Source organism: Myotis myotis, unplaced genomic scaffold (assembly GCF_014108235.1).
Source record: "Myotis myotis isolate mMyoMyo1 unplaced genomic scaffold, mMyoMyo1.p scaffold_m19_p_35, whole genome shotgun sequence".
Taxonomy (NCBI): Eukaryota; Metazoa; Chordata; class Mammalia; order Chiroptera; family Vespertilionidae; genus Myotis; species Myotis myotis.
Genome location: NW_023416341.1, coordinates 2178470 through 2199416, shown reverse-complemented (window position 1 = coordinate 2199416; position 20947 = coordinate 2178470). Strand labels below are relative to the sequence as shown.

General features: G+C 56.2%; 2 protein-coding genes across 5 annotated transcripts in view; one reads left to right on the top strand and one right to left on the bottom strand.

Moving 5' to 3' along the window:
- ATP2A1 (ATPase sarcoplasmic/endoplasmic reticulum Ca2+ transporting 1) overlaps positions 1 to 8394 on the top strand; it is a 16713-nt gene extending 8319 nt beyond the window's left edge. The window contains exons 10-23 of one of the 2 annotated variants that reach the window (XM_036303062.1): positions 1453 to 1541; positions 1787 to 1889; positions 2137 to 2268; positions 4024 to 4146; positions 4266 to 4484; positions 5386 to 5721; positions 5907 to 6127; positions 6223 to 6425; positions 6612 to 6697; positions 6794 to 6927; positions 7038 to 7155; positions 7288 to 7405; positions 7698 to 7741; positions 8110 to 8394. In XM_036303062.1, the coding sequence (XP_036158955.1) occupies positions 1453 to 1541; positions 1787 to 1889; positions 2137 to 2268; positions 4024 to 4146; positions 4266 to 4484; positions 5386 to 5721; positions 5907 to 6127; positions 6223 to 6425; positions 6612 to 6697; positions 6794 to 6927; positions 7038 to 7155; positions 7288 to 7405; positions 7698 to 7702 (1887 nt within the window). In that variant the 3' untranslated portion in view covers positions 7703 to 7741; positions 8110 to 8394. The remainder of the gene's footprint in view (positions 1 to 1452; positions 1542 to 1786; positions 1890 to 2136; positions 2269 to 4023; positions 4147 to 4265; positions 4485 to 5385; positions 5722 to 5906; positions 6128 to 6222; positions 6426 to 6611; positions 6698 to 6793; positions 6928 to 7037; positions 7156 to 7287; positions 7406 to 7697; positions 7742 to 8109) is intronic. The other variant, XM_036303061.1, reaches the window with a different exon arrangement.
- On the bottom strand, positions 8351 to 20947 carry RABEP2 (rabaptin, RAB GTPase binding effector protein 2). Of its 3 annotated transcripts, none has more exons than XM_036303063.1 (14): positions 20325 to 20943; positions 19647 to 19862; positions 16315 to 16472; positions 14007 to 14117; positions 13573 to 13923; positions 12143 to 12238; positions 11952 to 12050; positions 11090 to 11242; positions 9914 to 10091; positions 9770 to 9781; positions 9616 to 9658; positions 9473 to 9526; positions 9270 to 9386; positions 8351 to 8942 (listed from the first exon to the last, which is right to left on the bottom strand). In XM_036303063.1, exons 1-14 carry the CDS (start codon positions 20653 to 20655, stop codon positions 8762 to 8764), a joined length of 2100 nt encoding a protein of 699 aa, XP_036158956.1. In that variant the 5' UTR covers positions 20656 to 20943; the 3' UTR covers positions 8351 to 8761. The 3 variants fall into 3 exon arrangements, with proteins under 3 accessions (XP_036158956.1, XP_036158957.1, XP_036158959.1); XM_036303064.1 differs by having other exon boundaries at positions 9616 to 9671; positions 20325 to 20942; XM_036303066.1 differs by lacking the exons at positions 11952 to 12050; positions 12143 to 12238 and having other exon boundaries at positions 20325 to 20947.

Sequence of the window (20947 nt, the reverse complement as noted above, 5' to 3'; positions counted from 1 at the left end):
ATATTTTAAAAACAGATTTGCAATTTGGTAGCACTTCTGCTTCTTGATTAACGCATTTAAGTAGCAAGTCTGGCAGTGGATCTAAGAACTACCGTAATGTTGAAGCTGTGGTTCATTGCCTGCATTCATAATTGGAAGGAAATGCTAAATGTCAGTTAGAGAGAAAACAAAAGATGTCTTCTTTCTTTTTCTTTATTTTTAACTATGAGCATTTTTTAATTGATTAATGAGAGAGAGAGAGGCGTTGATTTGCTGTTCCACTTAGTTATGCATTCATTAGTTGATTCTTTTTTTTTTTTCAATATATTTTATTGATTTTTTACAGAGAGGAGGGGAGAGGGATAGAGAGTTAGAAACATCGATGAGAGAGAAACATCGATCAGCTGCCTCCTGCACATCTCCTACTGGGTATGTGCCCGCAACCCAGGTACATGCCCCTGACCGGAATCGAACCTGGGACCTTTCAGTCCGCAGGCCGACGCTCTGTCCACTGAGCCAAACCGGTTTCGGCTCTTTTTTTTTTTCATTGGTTGATTCTTGTATGTGCCCTGGCCGGGATCGAACCTGGAGCCTTGGCGTATCAGGACGATGTTCTAACCAGCTGAGATACTGGCCAGGACTTGTCTGCTTCTTCTTCTTCTTTTTTTGCCGTCGAAGTTCACAGACCCCTGGCCAAGAATCCCAACCTAAACGGAGCTCTTGGAATAGCATGTCCGTTAAATAGAAATTGTTGTTCTGGGACTTGGGGACTCTGGTCAGACCTGGGGAGGAAGGGCTGTACCCTTGGCCCCTTGGGGAGGCCCACCTGCCTCTTGGCATTTGAAAGCCTCAGAGAAGGCCAACTGTAAAGAGGGTAGATTTCACTTTGTTTAGCCCAGAGTTTCCCAAACTGACTGGACCACAGACCTTTGTCTTGGGACATGTCTTAACGCCGCCCCTTCCACACTTGCTCTGGTTCAGGGCGTGCTCCCCTCGGAGCACTGCAGATGCTGCTCCTTCCACGGCACCGGCTTCAGAGCCAGGCCACAGGCTTGTGCAGCCGGGCTCCTGTCATGTTTCATAAAAATGAATTCATTGCCCGCATTCAAAGTCCAGAGATTTCATAGGAAAATAACCGGAATTTCTAGCTGTTCCTGCAAAACTAGATCTGGCCCTGGTGGCTGGAGCTACCTATGGGTCCTGTGCGAACAGATGCACTGTAGCCCCCTCCCCACCACTTATGGTGCCCGTCGTCACTTCTGTGCTAAGGCCAGTAACCAGTCACAGAGAAGATTGCAGGGGAGTGGAGGGAGAGGGGGGATGCAGGGAGAAAAAAAGCGGTGAGTTGGAGGGTGGTAGGAAGTTCACTTGGTTTGTGCAGGAGGCGGGCAGAGGGACATCCCGAGCCTGGGCCCTCGGTGCCTTCAGGGGAAGGGAGCCAGGCGTCGGCACAGACCCCTCTCTCTCCCGCAGATGTTTGTCATCGACAAGGTGGAAGGAGACTCCTGCGTGCTGAACAAGTTCTCCATCACTGGTTCCACTTACGCTCCCGAAGGAGAGGTGTAAGTCCCCGCGTCTCAGCTCCTCGCGCCTCCGCACGCCCACCTTCCTCCCTGGGCCTCCCTCTAGTTGTCTTCCTTTCTCTCTCTTCTTCCTTCCCCGACCTTGTTCTCTGTCCCACCTGATCTCCAAGTTGGTTGTCATTGCCCGACGGCGCCTCACTGCTGTCCCCTTGCTCTCTCCGCGTCTCACTCCCTATTCTTCTCCACTTGTCTCTTTTCCTTCCTTCCCCCCACCCCGCTGCCAGCTTGAAGAATGATAAGCCAGTCCGGGCGGGGCAGTACGATGGGCTGGTGGAGCTGGCCACCATCTGTGCCCTCTGCAATGACTCCTCCTTGGACTTCAACGAGGTAACCTCGACACTCCCAAAGCAGCCCTCCTTCCCCTGCCAGCTGGCTCAGGTGCAGGCATCCTGTCCAGGTCACAAGGCAGGGGCACGGGCAGGGGGTCCTTGGTACCAAGTCCTTTCCTCGGTGTAAGGGGAAGAAGGGAGTGGCTTGCTCCTTCCCTTTCTAGGTGGAAGGTGGGTGGGATTGGTGGGAGCAAGGGGCCAGGAGCCCAGGGCACCTACTTCCTCTTCCTCCTCTGCCCTCTCAGGCCAAAGGTGTTTATGAGAAGGTCGGCGAGGCCACCGAGACAGCACTCACCACCCTCGTAGAGAAGATGAATGTGTTCAACACGGATGTGAGAAGCCTCTCGAAGGTGGAGAGGGCCAACGCCTGCAACTCGGTGAGCCTGGCTGCTCCCGCCCACGGGGTCCTTCACCCCCATCGCTTGGGCCAGGCAGGACCCCAGGAACTTCAGGAAGCAGAGGCCCCCTGTCGGGCTGGGGAGGCCCTCGTGTCCCATGCGGGCACCCCAACCAGTATAGGCCGGTGGCCACCCTCAGCTTCTCGGGGCCAGGCTGACTTTGAAAAGGACCCGCTGCCCCTGGACCAGGAGTGCTCTCTCAGCCGCAGCTGCAGCATCCCTGCCTTCGTTTAAGATCACTTCCTCCTGCCCCTCCCTAGTTGAAAAGGCAAAGAGCTGGGCCCAGACACCGCCTGGGGCAGCACCGCCTGCAGTTATTACCCCTTTGCCTCTAGAAACACACTTGTTTTAATTATATCCCGAGACCTGATTTAGGGTTTGCAAAATGCGACCACTGCACACCCTTTCACTTCCCCTTGGTCTGTTTCCCTCGCCCTTGAGCTCTTGCTGTTAATATTTACTCAGTGAAACATTGAATTCCTCTGGGGTGTTATGCTCCCCACAGCACCGTCTCATATGCGAGATGCTCATATATATGTCAGTAGACATATTTTTTTAACTTTGTGCTTTTGTCTTATTGAGGTAAATTCACTTAACATAAAATTCACCATTTTAACCATTAAAGTGTACATTTCAGGGGCTTCTAATACATTCATGATGTGCAACCATCACCACTATCTCTTTTTTTAAATTTCTCTATTGTTTAAAGTATTACATGTCTCATTTTCCCCGTTGACCTCTCCCCGGCCATTCCCACCCCCCAGCACATGCCCTCACCCCCCTACTCTCTGTGTCCATAGGTTATGCTTATATGCATGCGTACAAGTCCTTTGGTTGGTCTCTTATCCACCGCCCCTCCCCTGCCTTCCCTCTGAGGTTGGATGATCTATTCCAGGGGTGGGCAAACTTTTTGACTCGAGGGCCACAATGGGTTCTTAAACTGGACCGGAGGGCCGGAACAAAAGCATGGATGGAGTGTTTGTGTGAACTAATATAAATTCAAAGTAAACATCATTACATAAAAGGGTACAGTCTTTTTTTTTTTTAGTTTTATTCATTTCAAACGGGCCGGAGTTTGCCCACGGCTGGTCTATTCGATGCTTCTATGTCTCTGGATCTATTTTTGTTTCAGTAGATACTTGATACCTATTTTAATCATTTACAAATGATAATATTTTTTAAATTCACAAATGATGAAGTAAACATCAACTTATTTTTATTTTATTATTGTTATCTTTAGTTTTGTTTTATTTTATGGAGAAATATCCATGATGCATTTGGTGACAGGCTCTCATTCATTTTTATGGGACACTTACTATTTCATGCCAGGCACTAGGTCTGCACTGGCCCAAGCACATGTCTCTAGAAGCACATGGGTTTGTTTAAATGTAAATTAATTAAAAATATAAGTGGAAACTCGGTTCTGCAGTTGCACCAGTCACATGTCCCACGCTCAGTCGCTCCTAGCCTAGAGCATGCCGCCCTCACTGCGCGCTCAGTGGGCAGCGCCACACGGCCACCTTGTTCCTGCTGTGCTTTACGCCGGACACCGTAACGCCGTGGCCGCGGAGTTCTCGCCTGGTGTGCCGTGGGTGCCACCCAGCTGACAGCCTGGGGTCCGTGCGACCGCCACAGCCTTTTGATTATGCCGGGGACCCCTCCCTCTGGCACAGCATCGGCACTCTTTCCCTCCAGCCTCATGTCTGCCTCCCGCTTCCCGTCTCCTCTCAACAGGTGATCCGCCAGCTTATGAAGAAGGAATTCACCCTGGAGTTCTCCCGAGACAGAAAGTCCATGTCTGTCTATTGCTCTCCAGCCAAATCCCGGGCTGCCGTAGGCAACAAGATGTTTGTCAAGGTCAGAAATCAGAATGTGCCCAGACTTTTCTGTCTGGGCCTGAGCCCCTCCCCTGCCCGCCCTCTTACTGTGCCCTGGAAAGCAGACAGTCCTCTCTGAATGCTGGTCTGGTCTCCTAGGGCGCCCCCGAGGGGGTCATCGACCGTTGTACCTACGTGCGAGTCGGCACCACCCGGGTGCCCATGACAGGGCCGATGAAGGAGAAGATCATGACTGTGATCAAGGAGTGGGGCACTGGCCGGGACACCCTGCGCTGCCTGGCTCTGGCCACCCGGGACACCCCCCCGAAGCGAGAGGATATGATCCTGGAAGACTCTACCAAGTTCATGGACTACGAGGTGAGCAGATGGACTCCCATTGTCCCAGCGTCATCTGCCTCACCCCCTCCTCCACCCTGTCCTCTCCTACTTTGGCCCGGGTCCTGGAATCACAGGAGGTTAGAGTTTGAAAGAACCTTAGTGCTGCTTTGCGTGTGACCGTGCACCTGTCTGTGATAAGGTAAGGCGATGAGCACACAGAGCAGAAGTCAGCGCACATACTCGGGGCAGCTGACACATGTCCATCGTGGCTTTCTTTTTTTATTTTTAATATATTTTATTGGTTTTTTACAGAGAGGAAGGGAGGGGGATAGAGAGTTAGAAACATCAATGAGAGAGAAACATCGATCAGCTGCCTCCTGCACACCCCCCATGGGGATGTGCCCGCAACCAAGGTACATGCCCTTGACCAGAATCGAACCCGGGACTCTTGAGTCTGCAGGCCGATGCTCTATCCACTGAGCCAAGCCGGTTAGGGCCCATCGTGGCTTACTTGATGCAAGCAGCAGCACATCGGCCTGCATTCTGGCACAGGCTCCTTTTTTCTAGTGGACTGGCTCTCTGAATAGCACCAGTCCACTCCCTTCACCTTATGGAGGGGACTCCGGCATGGCCGTTCACACAGATTTGCTCCAAGTTGTAGACCAAGTGAATGGCCCTTCGGAAAGCAGAAGCCACCACCCTCACCCCCAGCTCAAGTTCTTCGGTGAAAGACACAGTCTGCCACTTACAATGGGCTTGGCACTGCCAAGGGTGCAGGTAGACGTGTAAGCAAGGAAGGTTTCCTGCCCCGCTGAGGGTTAAACACTAGGCCCAGTCAGCTCTCCCCTGCTCAGACCTTTCTGCCCAGCTCCCGAGAGCTTCCTCCCGGCTCACTTTCCGAGTCCCTCACCGATCCTGTCGCTCTCTGCTGCCTCCCCAGATGGACTTGACATTTGTTGGCGTGGTAGGCATGTTGGACCCTCCCCGAAAGGAGGTCACAGGCTCTATCCAGCTGTGCCGTGATGCCGGAATCCGCGTGATCATGATTACTGGGGACAACAAGGGCACAGCCATTGCCATCTGCCGGCGAATTGGCATCTTTGGGGAGAACGAGGAGGTGACAGACCGAGCCTACACTGGCCGGGAGTTTGATGACCTGCCCCTGAGCGAGCAGCGGGAGGCCTGCCGTCGCGCCTGCTGCTTTGCCCGCGTGGAGCCCGCCCATAAGTCGAAGATTGTGGAGTATCTGCAGTCTTACGATGAGATCACCGCTATGGTGAGGAGACCAACAGGCCTGCCCAGGCGGGGCCCGTGGAGCCTGGCATGGGGCAGTCTGCAGAGGGTCCACTGAGACTTGTCTTCAGGAGCTAGGAGCCTGGGAGGGAGGAGCTGAGTGAGGGCCCTGGTCACATGCAGGAGGGCGGTGGGAGGGGCCAGGTCCCACCTTCTCTCTCCCCGCAGACAGGCGATGGGGTCAACGACGCCCCTGCTCTGAAGAAAGCTGAGATCGGCATCGCCATGGGCTCTGGCACCGCCGTGGCCAAGACCGCCTCCGAGATGGTGCTGGCTGATGACAACTTCTCCACCATCGTGGCTGCCGTGGAGGAGGGCCGGGCCATCTACAACAACATGAAGCAGTTCATCCGCTACCTCATCTCCTCCAACGTGGGCGAGGTGGTCTGGTGAGCAGCCAGGGGCGGCGGCCAGGAGGACCCAGCCGGGTGGGGGAGGGCCACAGGTCTGGGAGCAGGACGACATGACCTCCTCCTTCTGGCAGCATCTTCCTGACAGCCGCCTTGGGGCTGCCTGAGGCCCTGATCCCTGTGCAGCTGCTGTGGGTAAACCTGGTGACTGATGGGCTCCCGGCCACAGCCCTGGGCTTCAACCCACCGGACCTGGACATCATGGACAGGCCCCCCCGGAGCCCCAAGGAGCCCCTCATCAGTGGCTGGCTCTTCTTCCGCTACATGGCAATTGGGGGTGAGTAGGATGAGACCCCCACAATCCTTTCCAACCTTCTAAATGAACCCATCTCCGGGACGCCAGCCCCTCCAGGGCAGCTGCCCCCGTTGCTCCTTCTCTGCCAGCTGTTCACAGCCATCGGTCATCCTGATGCCTCCCATCTCCCCAGCCCTGACCCCCAACCCCCCATCTTCCCCACCGCAGGCTACGTGGGTGCGGCCACTGTGGGAGCGGCTGCCTGGTGGTTCCTGTACGCAGAGGATGGGCCTCACGTCACCTACAGCCAGCTGGTAGGGAGGCTGAAGAGGGAGGACAGAGGTGGACGGGGAGCAGAAGGGTGGCCCCGAGGCCTCTGTGGGACCCCAGTTCCTCCCCTCCCCCTGCAGACTCACTTCATGCAGTGCACCGAGGACAATCCCGACTTTGAGGGTGTGGAGTGTGAGATCTTTGAGGCCCCTGAGCCCATGACCATGGCCTTGTCCGTGCTGGTCACCATCGAGATGTGCAATGCTCTCAACAGGTAGGACCTGTCCCCCCTCTACACACACACCTTTGCCCTCCACCCCTCCTCTTGCCTCACCACTCTCTCGTGTCTCCCACCCTTGCCTCCGCCCGTCCGTCCGCTGGCAGCCTCTCTGAGAACCAGTCCCTGGTGCGGATGCCGCCCTGGGTGAACATCTGGCTGCTGGGCTCCATCTGCCTCTCCATGTCCCTCCATTTCCTCATTCTCTACGTGGACCCTCTGCCGGTGAGCTCCTCTGGCCAGGCACCCGTTCCCCCGGGAGCCTCTGTGACTATGAGAGCTCACAAAGGGAAGGAGGCTGGGCAGTGCTGGGTCCTCAGGGGGGCACTTGTCCTCATGGTCTCTGACCCCCCTCAGATGATCTTCAAGCTCCGGGCCTTGGACGTGACCCAGTGGCTCATGGTCCTCAAGATCTCATTGCCTGTCATCGGGCTTGACGAGCTCCTGAAGTTCGTTGCTCGGAACTATCTGGAGGGTAAGCGGCTTCCCTCCTCTGCGCCCTGTCAGCCCCGGGCCCTGAGCACAGCCCCTCCCTCTGCGCTGCGAAGGCGCCCGCCCCCCACCCTCTTCCTTTTCAGGTGGGCGTGTTCTCGGTCCTGGCAGGACCACTTTCCACCCGGGAGGCGCACCCAGCTCCTTCCTCCCCTCCTCCCTCCATGTCTGGTGCAGACACCTCCTCCTTGGTGCCCCGACGTCCTCAGCCCTCTAGGCCCTCCACACCCACCCTCCCCCAATAACGGCTGTCTCTCTGTCCTCTCTGGCCATAGGATAACCCGTTCCCCCTCCTCCATCTCTTTGAACCGTGTCACAGGTATCGCCCCCCTTCTTGTCCTTGCCCCCAGCTGCTGTGCCCCCACCTGACCCCTCTCCCCCTCGGGTGGCCTCCGAGGTCACTGCGCTCGCACACTGCCACTGCCGCGCTTCCAAGCAGGGGTAGGCTGCTGCCCTTCCTCTGCGGGCTCGCACTGCCCTGGCCTCTGGGCACTGTCTGCTGGGCTGCGCTGCGTTGCGCTGGCTGGGCGCTGCGCTGTCTGCCGCTGGGGCTGCAGTGGTTGGGAGTGGGATCTGGGGACACAGGTGGGTATGGGGGTTGCTGAGCGACCCTCCAGGTGAGTCTGCAGGGCGGGAGCCTGGAGCCTGGGAGGGACTCTGCTTCAACCCTTCCTTTTCTCCTTCCAGATCCAGAAGATGAAAGAAGGAAGTAACCAGTCCTTTTGCCCCTTCTTCCCCATCCTGATAGTGACACACCTTTAGCCAGAGCTGTGGCACAGACCCCACACCCCTCTCCCCCTCGACATTCTTGTTTATAAACACAATGTCCCCTTCCCTTCGCCTCCCCACCCAGCCACCCACCTCCCCTTTACCCTGTAAAAACCTCCCTTCCCCAGCCACGTGGGGCTGCAGGGACAAGGCGACCGACTGAGCTGAGCTGCTTATTTATTGAAAATAAATGACAGAAAAGTCTGGCCTTGCCTCCATGCACATCTTGGGCCTGGTCGAGCCCCTGGGGACAAGCATCTTAGTGTCATGCAGCCCAGAAAGCAGCTGTCTGTCCAGGACGCACATGTGGAGGGAGGCTCCAAGCCACCACCCACAGCTTGGCTGGGATTAGGGAAGGGAGCAGGGGAGGGGCCGGCAGTCTGGTTGGGGGACGGGGGCACCAGGGTGGGACCCAGGAGGCAGCATAGCAGCCAGAGAGCCGCAGGGCTGAGCCTGCACCTTTGGTTCAGGAGGGAGCTGGGACCCTCACCCAGTGTCATCCTTGGGAGCAGAAGGCCCAGTCACTCCCGGGAGGAGGCCCTGCGCCCTCCGCCCAGGCTGAGAGAAGGACTCATCCTGAGAGCCCCAAAGCGTAGGCCTCCTGGTTCTGCAGTGGAGAAGGCGGTCTCCCCGAGGGGTGGGGCTGGCCCTCAGCTGTCCTTGACGTCCCCGATGTCCCTGAGCGGCGCCTCGTCCAAGAGGCTGCGCACCTGCTCCAGACTCTCCGCCTGGCGGATCTGCTCCAGGCGCACCTGCGGGCCCAGTGAGGCAAGCAGAGGCCCTTGGTGGGCAAATGTAGCCCCGCCTCCCCCATCCCGTAGTGAGACCAGGCTCAGGAAGAAAGGGGTCCTGGAAGGGCAGCCTGAGGAAGCGGGCAGGGCAGGTGATAAATGTGCCTGGGCCTGGGCTGCCCAGGAGGACAGAGATGGACACACAGAGCTTTAACGTCTGGAGCAGCAGCTCAGGAAAGAACGCCAGCCCAGGAGGAGGAAGAGGACTCCTCTAACTAGAGACTGTCCTTGCCTGACCCAGGACACGTCACCTGGAGCTGTGCAGCCTGGTGGGGGGGCCGGCCGTACCTGCAGGGCCTGGGACAGGCGCACGAAGTCCCTCTGCACCTGCTCGCTGGTCTCCAGCTCGGCCTGCAGCCGCAGCAGCTTTGCCCTCTGCTCCGAGAGGAGGTCTGTGAGCTGAGCCTGGGGGACAGGACGAGGCTGGAACCTTGGGCCAGGCGGGAGAGGGTGGCCCACGGGAGGGTCCCTCTACACCAGCCCTGACTGACCTCTTCTGTGGGGCCTGACCCTGGTGGCTGCTTCGAGGCTTCCTGCCGCCTGGCCTGCAGCAGACAGAGGGCAGAGGGGCTGGTTAGGGTCTCCTCCACGCTGCCACTCCTGCCCCTCATCCCGCCTGGCCTGGCTGCCTCACCTTGCTCTGTTCCTGATGGACCCGCTCCATCTCTGTCCTGAGGCTGCACAAGGAGGCTAGGAAGTCAGGCAGGGACAAGCCGTCAGGCCCACGCCCGCCTCCTTCACCAGCCCCGGCCGCAGCCCCAGCCCCGCCGGCTCCAGCCCATACTCACCCTCTAACACCTCTGTGTGGGAAGGAAAGAGAGAGGTCAAAGCTTGTTCTCACTCCCTCTCCCCTCACCTGGCACCCAGGTGGTCCCCTGTGGGGAGGCCAAACCCCCGAGAGCAGGAGTGAGGGAGCTCATCTCTCCTCTCACCTGTCTCCTCCCGCTGCCCCCTCAGCTGCCCCTCCAGGCTGGCCCTCGCCACCGTCTCTTCCTCCAGCGCCTCCCGCAGCGTCACGATCTCAATGCGAAGGCGTTCGGCCTCGTGCTCCCGGGCCCGCTGGTGGGCCCTGGCCTCCTGCCCCATGTGGAGCACCAGCTGCTTCAGCTCCTGGAAGGGCAAAGCACCTGCTGGGTGTGGCAGCAGGGCCAAGGCAGCAGGGGTCACCAGCCACACGGGGAGTGTGGGGAGGGGAGGGAGGGAGGAATCTGTTAGAAGTGGGGACAGCCCGTCATGGGCCGAGGAGACAGTACATGACCAGCAGTGAGCGCTGCACAGCAAGCACACGCCCCGGCCGAGGCTGTGAGGAATGGTGCCAAGTTCCGGCTTACCCTGAGCAAGACACCCTTTCCTACCGCTCAGAAGCAATGAACTGGTCAGCACTCCACTGTTTAGGGAGGCATGTGCTTATCAGAAAAATGGCACCGAAAAAGAGCAGGGGGTGGTCAGATTCAAGAAGGTGGAAGCAGAGCCAAGCAGTAAGGGTCCATGAGGAGACACAGCTGTATTTTCAGGACGGGCAAGGGCTCCTGGTGACCTTCGCTTTTTGTTAAAATCCTCACCCGAAGAGGTTTCATTGATTTTGAGAGAGAAACACTGACGTGAAAGAGAAACACCAATTTGTTGCCTCGCTTATGCACCCCGATCAGGGATGGAACCTGCCGCCTGGGTGTATGTCCTGACCAGGAATCGAACCCACAACCTTTTTGGTGAACGGGATGATGCTTCGAGCCACTGACCACCCAGCCAGGGCGACCCTCATATTTTTAACAAATTAACAATATCAACAAAGACCATGCACAGACCAATGATGATAGCTGCTATGAGCCAAAGATTGTGATGAATTCAACGTTGTGGATCTCGTGTCACTTAGAAATAAACCAATCACCGCTCTCTCACATCGAGCATTCTGTGCGCTCATTTTCTCCTCACGCGATGCTGGCAGGGGGGTTGGTCCTGTTCTCAGGTGAGGAAACAGCCACAGCAAAGCCAAGTGAGCCGGCCACGGTGACGCAGTGAAAACACGGCAGCCTGATCTGTCCCCCAGTCCACAGGGCGGAGGTGTCACCAGGGTGGACCCCAGGCCCCGGGGCCTGCACCCCCCTTACCGGGACGGAGCTGGGCAATGCCTCCTCCTGGCCCTCCTGCTCCAGGACCCGGGGGGCTGACGACGGTGGCTGCTCGGCCCGGAGCCCTCGGTTTTCCTCCGTCAGCCGCTTCACCTCGTGGCTCAGGCCCTTGTGGGAGGCGGCCAGCTCTGCCTGGGGATGGAGAGTTAGTGCGCGATGAGGGGACCAGGTGTCTCCAGGCCCCTGGGAGGCCACACCCTGACCCCTCTTCCTTCAGCCTTCTCAGTGACTTGGGGGTCACACAGTGGCAGCCACCAACTGTGTCGGCTGCTTTATTTGGTGCATGTTGTTTGTTTTTACTTTAAATTAGTTGCTGAGTCTAAAAATTGGTAGACGACACACAAATACCTAGATTTCTGGCTTTTCTTGACAAACAGAAAACCTGGCAGCACTGAGCTCGATTCCCACAGGGCAGAGTCCAGGGCAGCGGCCCCCTGCGCACCATCCCTCGGCCTCCCAGGGTGCCCCTTCCTGCCTCGCACCTGGCACCTGGCCCAATCCAATCGTCTACAGCTCTTGTCTGGGCTGGGACGTATCTGGTCTCTCCATCCCTGCTTTTACTCTTCATGACTCTGAGCTGGGTCCCACTGTCTCAACTTCACAGAGGCAGGGCTGCGGCTCCCAGCCTGTGGGATCAGCTCCAGACCCCGCAGCAGGTGCGCCGTGGGCTCGCTCTGAACACCAGCCCCTGCCCTGGCCACAGTGCCAGGTACCCGGGAAACCCTTTCACCCACTTGGCACCAACTTCAGGTGCAGCCCGCACAGGACAGGTGCCTTGACCTTCCACGTGCCCCCCCTCAACCAATTCCCATCACTCCTGCCCCAGCCCCCAAGCCCTCACCATCTGCAGCTGAACCCGCTCCTGAGCCTGGCTCACGGTGCCCTGCAGGGTCTGCAGCAGCTGCTCTGAGTTCTGGACCTGTGCCAGGAGCACCTGCATCTGTGGGTGGCAGGGGGCAAGGGTGAGGCTGGGGCCCAGGAGGAGGCATGCAGCCAGAGACCCTGCTGGGCTGGGGCAGAGGCTGCACCCACCTGCTTGGCACAGTCCTCATTGCTTCGCCTCAGGCCCTCCTGCAGCTCATCCCGCTCGCGGCTGATGCTCTCCAGGTCCTTTTGCAGCTGCCGCCCCTGCCACAGACCGGCCTCAGCCTCAACCTCCAGGGAAGGCCCCCCCTCACCATGTCTCTTATGCCTCGCCCCCCCCGCCCCCTTTGTTTTTTGGCATCTCAGGAGATGGTGCCATTATCCTCACAGCTGCTCAAGCCCAAAGCCCAGGAATGGATGCTGACCCTTCTCTTTTTTCCACTCCCCAAGTCCAACCCACCAGCAGGCCCTGCCAATCTGCCTCCAAAGTAGATTCCACATCCACTTCTCTTTATCTCTGCTGCCATCTCCTGGTCCCAGTCACAACCTTCTTCTAAACCAGTGATGGTGAACCTTTTGAGCTCGGCGTGTCAGCATTTTGAAAAACCCTAACTGAACTCTGCTGCCGTGTCACATATAGAAAGTTTTTGATATTTGCAACCATAGGAAAACAAAGACTTACATTTTTTATATTTATTTTATATATTTAAATGCCATTTAACAAAGAAAAATCAACCAAAAAAAAAAATGAGTTCATGTGTCACCTCTGACACGCGTGTCATAGGTTCGCCATCACTGTTCTAAACTGTCAGGGCCCTAGCTGGCTTGGCTCAGTGGCTAGAGCATTGGCCTGCGGACTGAAGGGTCCAGGTTCAATTCCCGTCAAGGGCACATGCCAGGGTTGCGGGCTCGATCCCCAGGAGGGGTCATGTAGGAGGCAGCCGATCAATGATTCTTTCTCATCATTTATGTTTCTCTCTCTCCCTCTCCTTTCCTCTCTGAAATCAATAAAAACAAACAGACACAAAAACAAAACGATGTCAAGCACCTCCAACCAGCCACCCACCTCTCCTGTGGCCCCCCCCACCCCCCCCACAGCCCATTCCTGCACCGAGGCCCACGTGGTCATGTGAAGCCTAGAGCAGAGCAGGTCTCTCGGTGGTTTAAACCCCTCAGAGGCTTCCCACTGCTCCTTGTCTGAACCCCCGTGCACTGAGCGGACCCCCTGGGCCTGCCTTCCTTTCTGACCTCATCTCTCTCCTCCCTCAGACACACCATGGTCTATCCATCCTCAGGGCCTTTGAACTTGCGTCCCTTCTGCCCCCACTCTTCGAGGAGCGCCTCTGTCACCTTCCAGGTTAGTCTCCGGCACTGCAGGGCCTGTTCCTTTCCCTGGGCCTCACCGGGGACCCTGACTTCGTCATGTGCCCGTGTGCAGGTGCTGTGTCCATGTGCATGTGTGGGCCTGGCTCCCTCACTGGCGGAAGCGCCAGGAGGGAGGGAGTTTTCTCTTCACTGTGGATCCCCAGCTCTGGCTCAGCCTGGGCAGGGAGAGGCGGACGCATGCAGGCAGACAGGCACCCTGCCACTCCACTCACCTCCATTTGCAGCTGCTCCCACTGGGTGTCTGGGACAAGCTGGTAACCAGGAGGGGGCAGGTAGATGCCCTCAGGGACCAGGGTGCCCGTGGACACCAGAGAGGCTGTCTCTTCCTGCTCGGGGCTCAGGCCCTGGCGGCCACGGGGCAGGGAGGTGCTGCTGCCGGGCCCGCCGCCGAGGGAGAAGGAGGAGATGGAGGCGCTGTCATCACAGTTGTGGGCGAAGGCCTCGGCCGCTGCACCCCCATCTCCGCTCAGCTCCTCGAGAGGCTCCAGCGGGGGAGACAGGTCCCGGGAGAGAGGCAGCAACTCCGTGGAGCCATGCAGGGAAGGGGGGTGCCGGGGACGTCTCTAGGGAAGGGGGTCAGGGAAGAGGCTGGGGGACAGGGTCCTGCAACGCCCTCTTCCCTCAGTGCCCCCTGGCCTCCCCTCACCTGGATCTCTTGAATCAGCTCCTCCGCTCTCAGCAACTTTGCCTTCAGCTCCTCTATCTCCTGCTCCATGGGCAGCACGATCTCTCGCAGCTTCTCCGAGTCCTCATGGGCCTGAAGAAGGGGGGGTTGGGCAGCGACAGTTGCCCTCCCAACTGCAGGACCCCTCAGGTCTGCTCAGAGCTTTCTTTCCAAGTACATCAGCCCCTCGAACCCTCCCAAGAAAGCCCTGTCCAGCCCCATCGGAGATCACAGAGGGTCTGGAGCTTCAGACCTGCCCCAGGGCACGTGGTAAGGAAATGGGCCAGAGTCGCGACTATCTTCCCACCTGCTCACCATATTTCCTCCCCAATATCCAGTTTCCCTTTTATCATAGAAATTATCATTTAACTTGGGCACATAGCCTATATTCTAGAATACTATCCACATTTCTCAGCTTCCCTGTAACTAAGCATGGCCACGTGACGAAGTTACAGCTAAGGTGATGGAGGCAGGTGCCATGTGCAACCTCAGGGCAACTCCTTAAAGGGTGTGCGTTCCTCCTCTCCTCCTCCTCCTCCTCGCCGGCTAGAATGTGGGCAGGGCTGGCACTCAAGCAGGCATCTTGGACATGAGGTAGTAAGCTACCTATGGCTACACAGCAACACAGAAGGAGCCCGAGTTCCTAATGACTTGTTAAAAAATTCTAATAGGAGTTTATGTGAACCAAACTGATGACAAATACCGGGGGGCAAGATCTCAGTCGCTCTGGAGAACAACAGTTTTGCAGCTTCCCTGAGAGCTGAGCTGCCATTTCAGCTGAGCTGTCTTGGAAACATCTACCTCTGGACCTTAGGAAAGTAAGCATCGCTCTTATTTAAGCCACTGCTGACCTGGGTTTCCAAACCTCATCCTAACCAATGGGCCCTCCCACATTCCAATCACCACCAGATTGCTGGCTATTTCTTTTTGGTCTCTTTCCAAGTTTGGGATCTTGCTGAACATAACATCTCCAAGAGGATGAAACACAGGCTCCTCTGTGCTAGGACAGCCAAATCTCACCACGTCACCAGGCCATCTCGTCTCCCACGAGTGCTCGGTCAGCAAGAATGGCCCTGCGGCCCTGGCCGGTGTGTGAGTCAGTGCTTACAGCATCGGCCCAAGGACCAAAGGGTCTCGGGTTCGATTCCTAATCAGGGCACATACCCTGGCTGCGGACCTGATCCTGTCAGGGTGTGTGTGGAAGGCAACCAATGGATGTTTCTGTCACACTGATGTCTCTCTCTCTAAAAAAAAAACAAAACTCAATCAATCAATCAATCAATCAATCAAAACGTTTAAAAAAAAACCCACAAGCTCAGTCTAACCCTCCAATCTCTTATGTGAACCATGGCAACAGGCAGGGTTAGCTTTTGTGGCCCAAACAAAAACTCTGGATCCATCCAAAGCCTTGGACTCCACTCTGCAGATCCCAGGCTGTGGACTGACAGTGGCCACACGCAGGAGCTGGGCCAGGCCTGCAGCCCCTCCCCGTCCCAGGTGGCTCTCCGTCAGCAGAGCCCTCTCCTTCCCGCCCTGGGTAACTGCTCCTGGAGGAACACTCTCAACGCAAGCCGCAGCCTCTGCTGGGAAGGTGTGGGTTGGGCACCTTCCTTTCTTGGGCTCCTGTTTTGACCTCTGTCTGTCTAGCCGGGCGACTGACTCGCTCTCCCTGGACCTCGGTTTCCTCATGCATAAAATGAGCTAAGTACCTACCTCACAGGGCTGCTGTGAGGATCAAGTGAGGTAACGATGTGAACCTGCTTTGAAAGATGAAGAATTTGGTAATATGTGCTTCCTACTATTATTAATAATGAAAACAATAATAAAGGAAGTGATATACTATTTCCAGAACAAGAATTTTAGAACCAGATGGCTTTGATTTTAAGTCCCAAATCTCCTTTCCATGTGCAAAACCTGGGGAGAATTATTGAACTTCTCTAAGCCTCATCTTCCTCATCTGTTAAATGGATCTAATGGACCTCGTTTTCAGGGGAAAGACTAGGGAGCCTGAATCTGTCAAGCAGTTATCAGAGTGCCTAGTGCATGAGAGGTAGCCTTGAGGGTTAGCTCCCTTTCCCCTATACGACTGTCCTTCATTTTGGAGGTAAGTGAACCTAGTAAAGCCACTAGGAAGTGGCAGGCCAAGACCCTGCTCAGTATGGACCCAGCATATGCGACACCCAGAATGATGACTGGGTGCCCTGCTCCCAATGATCTGGGAGTGGCACCCCAGCACCCCTCTGTCCCACGGCCACCAGTGGGGTCCGGAGGAGGCTATCCCACACCCAACCTTCTCCATCTGCTTCTCCAAGGAGTCCAGGGGGTGAGCGCGGGACAGCAGCTGCTTCAGGCGGCCCAGCTCCCGCTCCTTCTCCTCGCAGTCCTGCTGCTGCTGCTGCCGCTCCTGCTTCAGAGAAGTGATCTGGGCTTCGTAGCTGCTGATGGAGTCTGGCAGGGCAGGAAGGCGGAGGAGGGGCAGGGTCAGTGCTTGCCCCCCACCTGCCGCCGTGGGTGAGCAGGGGGCTCCCCAACACTGATGCACTGGGAGAGGCAATTTACCACAGTGACTACACTAAGACGGTGGGCCTTGTGGAGAGATGGCCCTGGACAGTGTTAGCCTCTCTGCATCCGTGTCCTCAGCTGCAAAATGGGGACACTGATGACTACGCCACTGGGCTGCTAAAGGATCGAAGGAGATGACATATGGAGGGCATTACACATAAGGCTGAGGATATGATACCCAGTCCACATACAGACCAGTAACAGTACGTACAGATACGTGTCAACATACACCAACAAAAATCAGTATCTAATATATTTATTTTCATACTCATTTCAGTGTGTACTAACATTAGAAGTAAATATTCTGCCAAATCCAAAGTTCAGCCAACAGCCAGGCAGCACACTTTATCAGGAGAACAAATGAGAATATGAGAAGAGTTCCAGTCACGGTTGAACAAAGCTGGAATGATCCATAATAGATAACTGGTCTCTTAACCTTTTTCTTCATTGTTGTGTCGAATATATTTTTACTGATTTCAGAGAGGAAGGGAGAGAGAGAGAGAATCATTGATCGGCTGCCTCCTTCACACCCCCTACTGGGGATCAAGCCCGCAACCCAGGCACGTGCCCTTGACCGGAATCGAACCTGGGACCCTTCCGTCCGCAGGCCGACGCTCTATCCAAACCAGCTAGGGTGAAAGGCTAACAAATTTTAAGTGTCTCAGGTTTTAAGGATGCTACAGGGAAAAAAGAACATCCTTCAGTTGGAACCTGCAAAAGCTTGTTTATTTTGATTAATGTACTGGTACTTTTACTTACTTACTTATTTTTATTAATGTATTTTTATTGCATGGTGTGAACTCAGTTATAGCTACAACAACCTGTAATATATCCTGAGCCCGGCCAGTGTTGCTCAGTGGTCGAGCATCAACCCATGAACCAGGAGGTCCCAGTTCAATTCCCGGTTGGGTCACACCCACAGGGGGGATGTGTAGGAGGCAGCCAATTGATGATTCTCTCTCATCATTGGTTTCTATTTCTCTCTCCCTCTCCCTTCCTCTCTCTAAAGTCATAAAGAATAAAAAAAGAATAAATTTATAATATATCCTCTTAAAAAAAAAGTTTTGCTGCCAGACCACCTGGGTTCAAATCTGAGGCTTTCTACCTGCAGAACCTTGGGCAAGTTATCTAACCCCCCTGGGCCTCAGCGCTTCCTCTGCAAAATGGAGAGAGATAACAGCTCCTACTTCACAGAAACTAGGTTATAAAGGTTAAATACTCATAAAGCACTTAGCTCAGTGCCTGGCATATATGCGTTAGCCATTATTATAAACGTTGTTGTTATGATATGCTCAATAAATGTTTGCCATTATTATTATCATTGTCGTTATGATGATGACTTAGGGTAGTTTTTCTTATAGGGACAGAAAGTTTCCTTTAAATAAATGTATGTAAGCCCTAGCCTGTTTGGCTCAGTGGGTAGAGCATCAGCCTGTGGACTGAAGAGTCCCAGGTTCAATTCTGGTCAAGGGCACGTAACTCGGTTGCAGGTTCGATCCCCAGCCCTGGTTGGGGTACGTGTGGGAAGCAACCAATCAATGTGTCTCTCTCACATTGATGTTTCTCTCTCTCTCTCTCTCTCTCTCTCTCTCTCTCTCTCTCTCTCTCTCCCAGGCCCTTCCACTCTCTCTAGAAATCAATGGAGCCCTAGCTGGTTGGCTCAGTGGATAGAGCATCAGCCTGAGGATTGAAGGGTCCTGGGTTTGATTCCGGTCAAGGGCACATATCCGGGTTGCGAGCTCAATCCCCAGTAGGAAGCAGCTGATCAATGATTCTCTTCATCATTGATGTTTCTATCTCTCCCTCTCCCTTCCTCTCTGAAATCAATTAAAAAAATATTTTAGAAAAAGAATCTTTAAAAAAAAAAAGCTTTCTTGAAATAAATAAAAACCAATGGAAAAATATCCTCGGGTAAGGATTAATAAAATAAAAATGTATGTACTTTTTTAAAAAAGTGGACCTATTTAAAGAACAAATATTAAGCAGGTAACAGGGCAAGTCATACAAGGAGACAACCACGTTGCATAAATAGTATGTGGATGCCTGAGATGTGGGACATACAGCCCCAGAAGCCTGGAGGTGGAGCAGCTGTTAGAAAAATAAATGACAGGGTGGGGTGGGAACTTTAGAAAGTGTGCTCTGACCAAACTGGCGTGGCTCAGTGGTTGAGCACTGACCTATGAGGCAGGAGGTCACGGTGTGATTCCCAGTGCGGGAACATGCCCAGGCTGTGGGCTCAATCCCCAGCGGGAGGCGTGCAAAAGGCAGCCACTCAATGATTCTCTCTCATCATTGATGCTTCTACCTCCCTCTCCCTTCCTCCCTGAAATCAATATAATCAATAAAAATATATTTAAAAAAAGAAAGTGTACTCTGGAAGCCAATGTCAAGGCCAGATTACAGAAGGAGACCTGTGAGAAGCTGGGGTGTCTGTCCAGGGGAGTTGTCCAGAGCCTCACTACAGCAGTGGCTGTGGAAGCAGAGTGGGCGACAGGACTGGAAGCTGTTTCAGAGACTTTGGCCTCTGACTAGAGGAGAAGCGGGAAACAGAAAAAGAAGCTACGGGATCTGGGGCAATGGATGGTGCTGCATCCCAAGTACACACAGGGAAGTCGATGCAGAGTGTGTGGCAGGGGCCGGTGCGGAGGTAAGGGTGCTGGGGAGGGAAGGAGACCAGAGGGTTAGACTCCAAAGAGGCAGGGCCCAACGCGGAGTCTGGAGCCCAGAGGCTCAAATGAAGGAGCTTCCGGGAACTGAGAAGTTGCTCGTCTTCAGGGCTGATCAGTGAGGGACAAGAAATGACAGGGGGCAAGGGAACAGGAAGAGCTCAGAGCTAAACTCAGCTGGAACTGACAGAGCTGCTGCCAGCCCAGGCAGTGCACTGTGCACATCAGACAGGGTGCCCCTTCCTTCGGGCCCATAGGCCTGCCCGGGCTAGGCAGCCCTGCTAACCTACCCCACCCCCCGCCCCCATAGCTGATCTGACCCCTTGACCCTCTTCGGGTCACGCACTCCCCTCTGAGGGGCTGATGGAGAGTCTGCGAAGAGACCCTGACTCACCTTTCAGGATGGCCTGCAGGGAAGCCACCTCCTCTTGGCACTGCCGCTGCACCGCAGCCACAGCCTCCGCCTTCGTGCTCTCGCTCACCTCGGCCACAGCCTTCATGGTCTCCATTTCCGCCAGGGCGCCTGCCAGCTCAGCTCGAAGTCGGCAGAGTTCCCCTGACTCGGCCTCAGCCTCAGCCTTTACGCCCTCCTGGGGCTGGGGATCAAGCACTGTGGGGAACAAGAATCAGCCTCTCTTCCCATCACTCCAGGATCCCCAATAACCCGGGCCACCGAACCCCAAAGTCCAGCGACTAGTAATACTGCGACCACGGTCCCGCCCCTTCCCCAGACCCGCCCGCTTACCGGGCCCCGCCTTCTTCTCACCTAATTCGACCTGTAGTTTACAGTCCCGCCTCTTCCCCATCCCACGTTCAGCCAATCCTCTGACATGACCCCGCCCTTCCAAAGTCCCCGCCCCTTGCCCACCTGGCCCCGCCCACGCCCACTCACGGGGCCCCACCTCTCAGCTGGCCCCACCCCTTGAGCCGCCAGGCCACGCCCACCCCGGTGTTCCCAGGCCCCGCCCCTTTCTCCCGTCTCCCCCTCACCACCCCCCACCCGCCGGCTGCTGAGCTCGGCCCCGCCTCCGGCTTTGCCGCCCCTCGCGTGCACCGACACGTCCTCACGTACCGGTCCCCGGCCGCCGTCGCCCGCCATCCTCGCCCGCGGCCGCCGGCGCAGCTGCCGCCATTGCCTCCGCGCAAACGGCGGGATCCCACACTCCCAGGTGACCGAGCTCACCGCTTCCGGGTCCTCTCGGCTGTTTCCGGATCCGCTCGGCTGTTTCCGGATCAGCCCAGCTTGAGGCTGAGACTGGAGGTGGGGCAGGAATTGCCGAGCGTCGGCCGAAGACGACCGTGTGGATGCCTGGCCGCGGCCCCGGGCCCCGCCCCGCTTCGCCTTCCTTCCTGGGGCGCGCTCTTCCAGGCACTGGTTCTCCCAAACCCCAAGTTCTTTTCATAAGAAGCTTCCTAGTGTCTCCATGTGGCCTTGGAAGCTCTGCTCAGATTGCACCTCCTCGGAGATGCCCGCCGGCCTGAGCCGCGGGCGGGCGGGCGACGCTCCCGCGGTCTCTCCCGAGCGGGAGCCGGCTCCTGGCTGGACCCCTGCCGCCCTTCCGCTGCGGCCTGGCTCACCATACAGCCATTGTGGCCAGGCCTCCTGCACCTCCGCCCTCGTGGGGCGGCCCTCGGGGCAGGGCTGGGTCGGTTCCACTTTTCTGGGCGCCTGAGTCCCCGCGAGGTCAGTCAGTC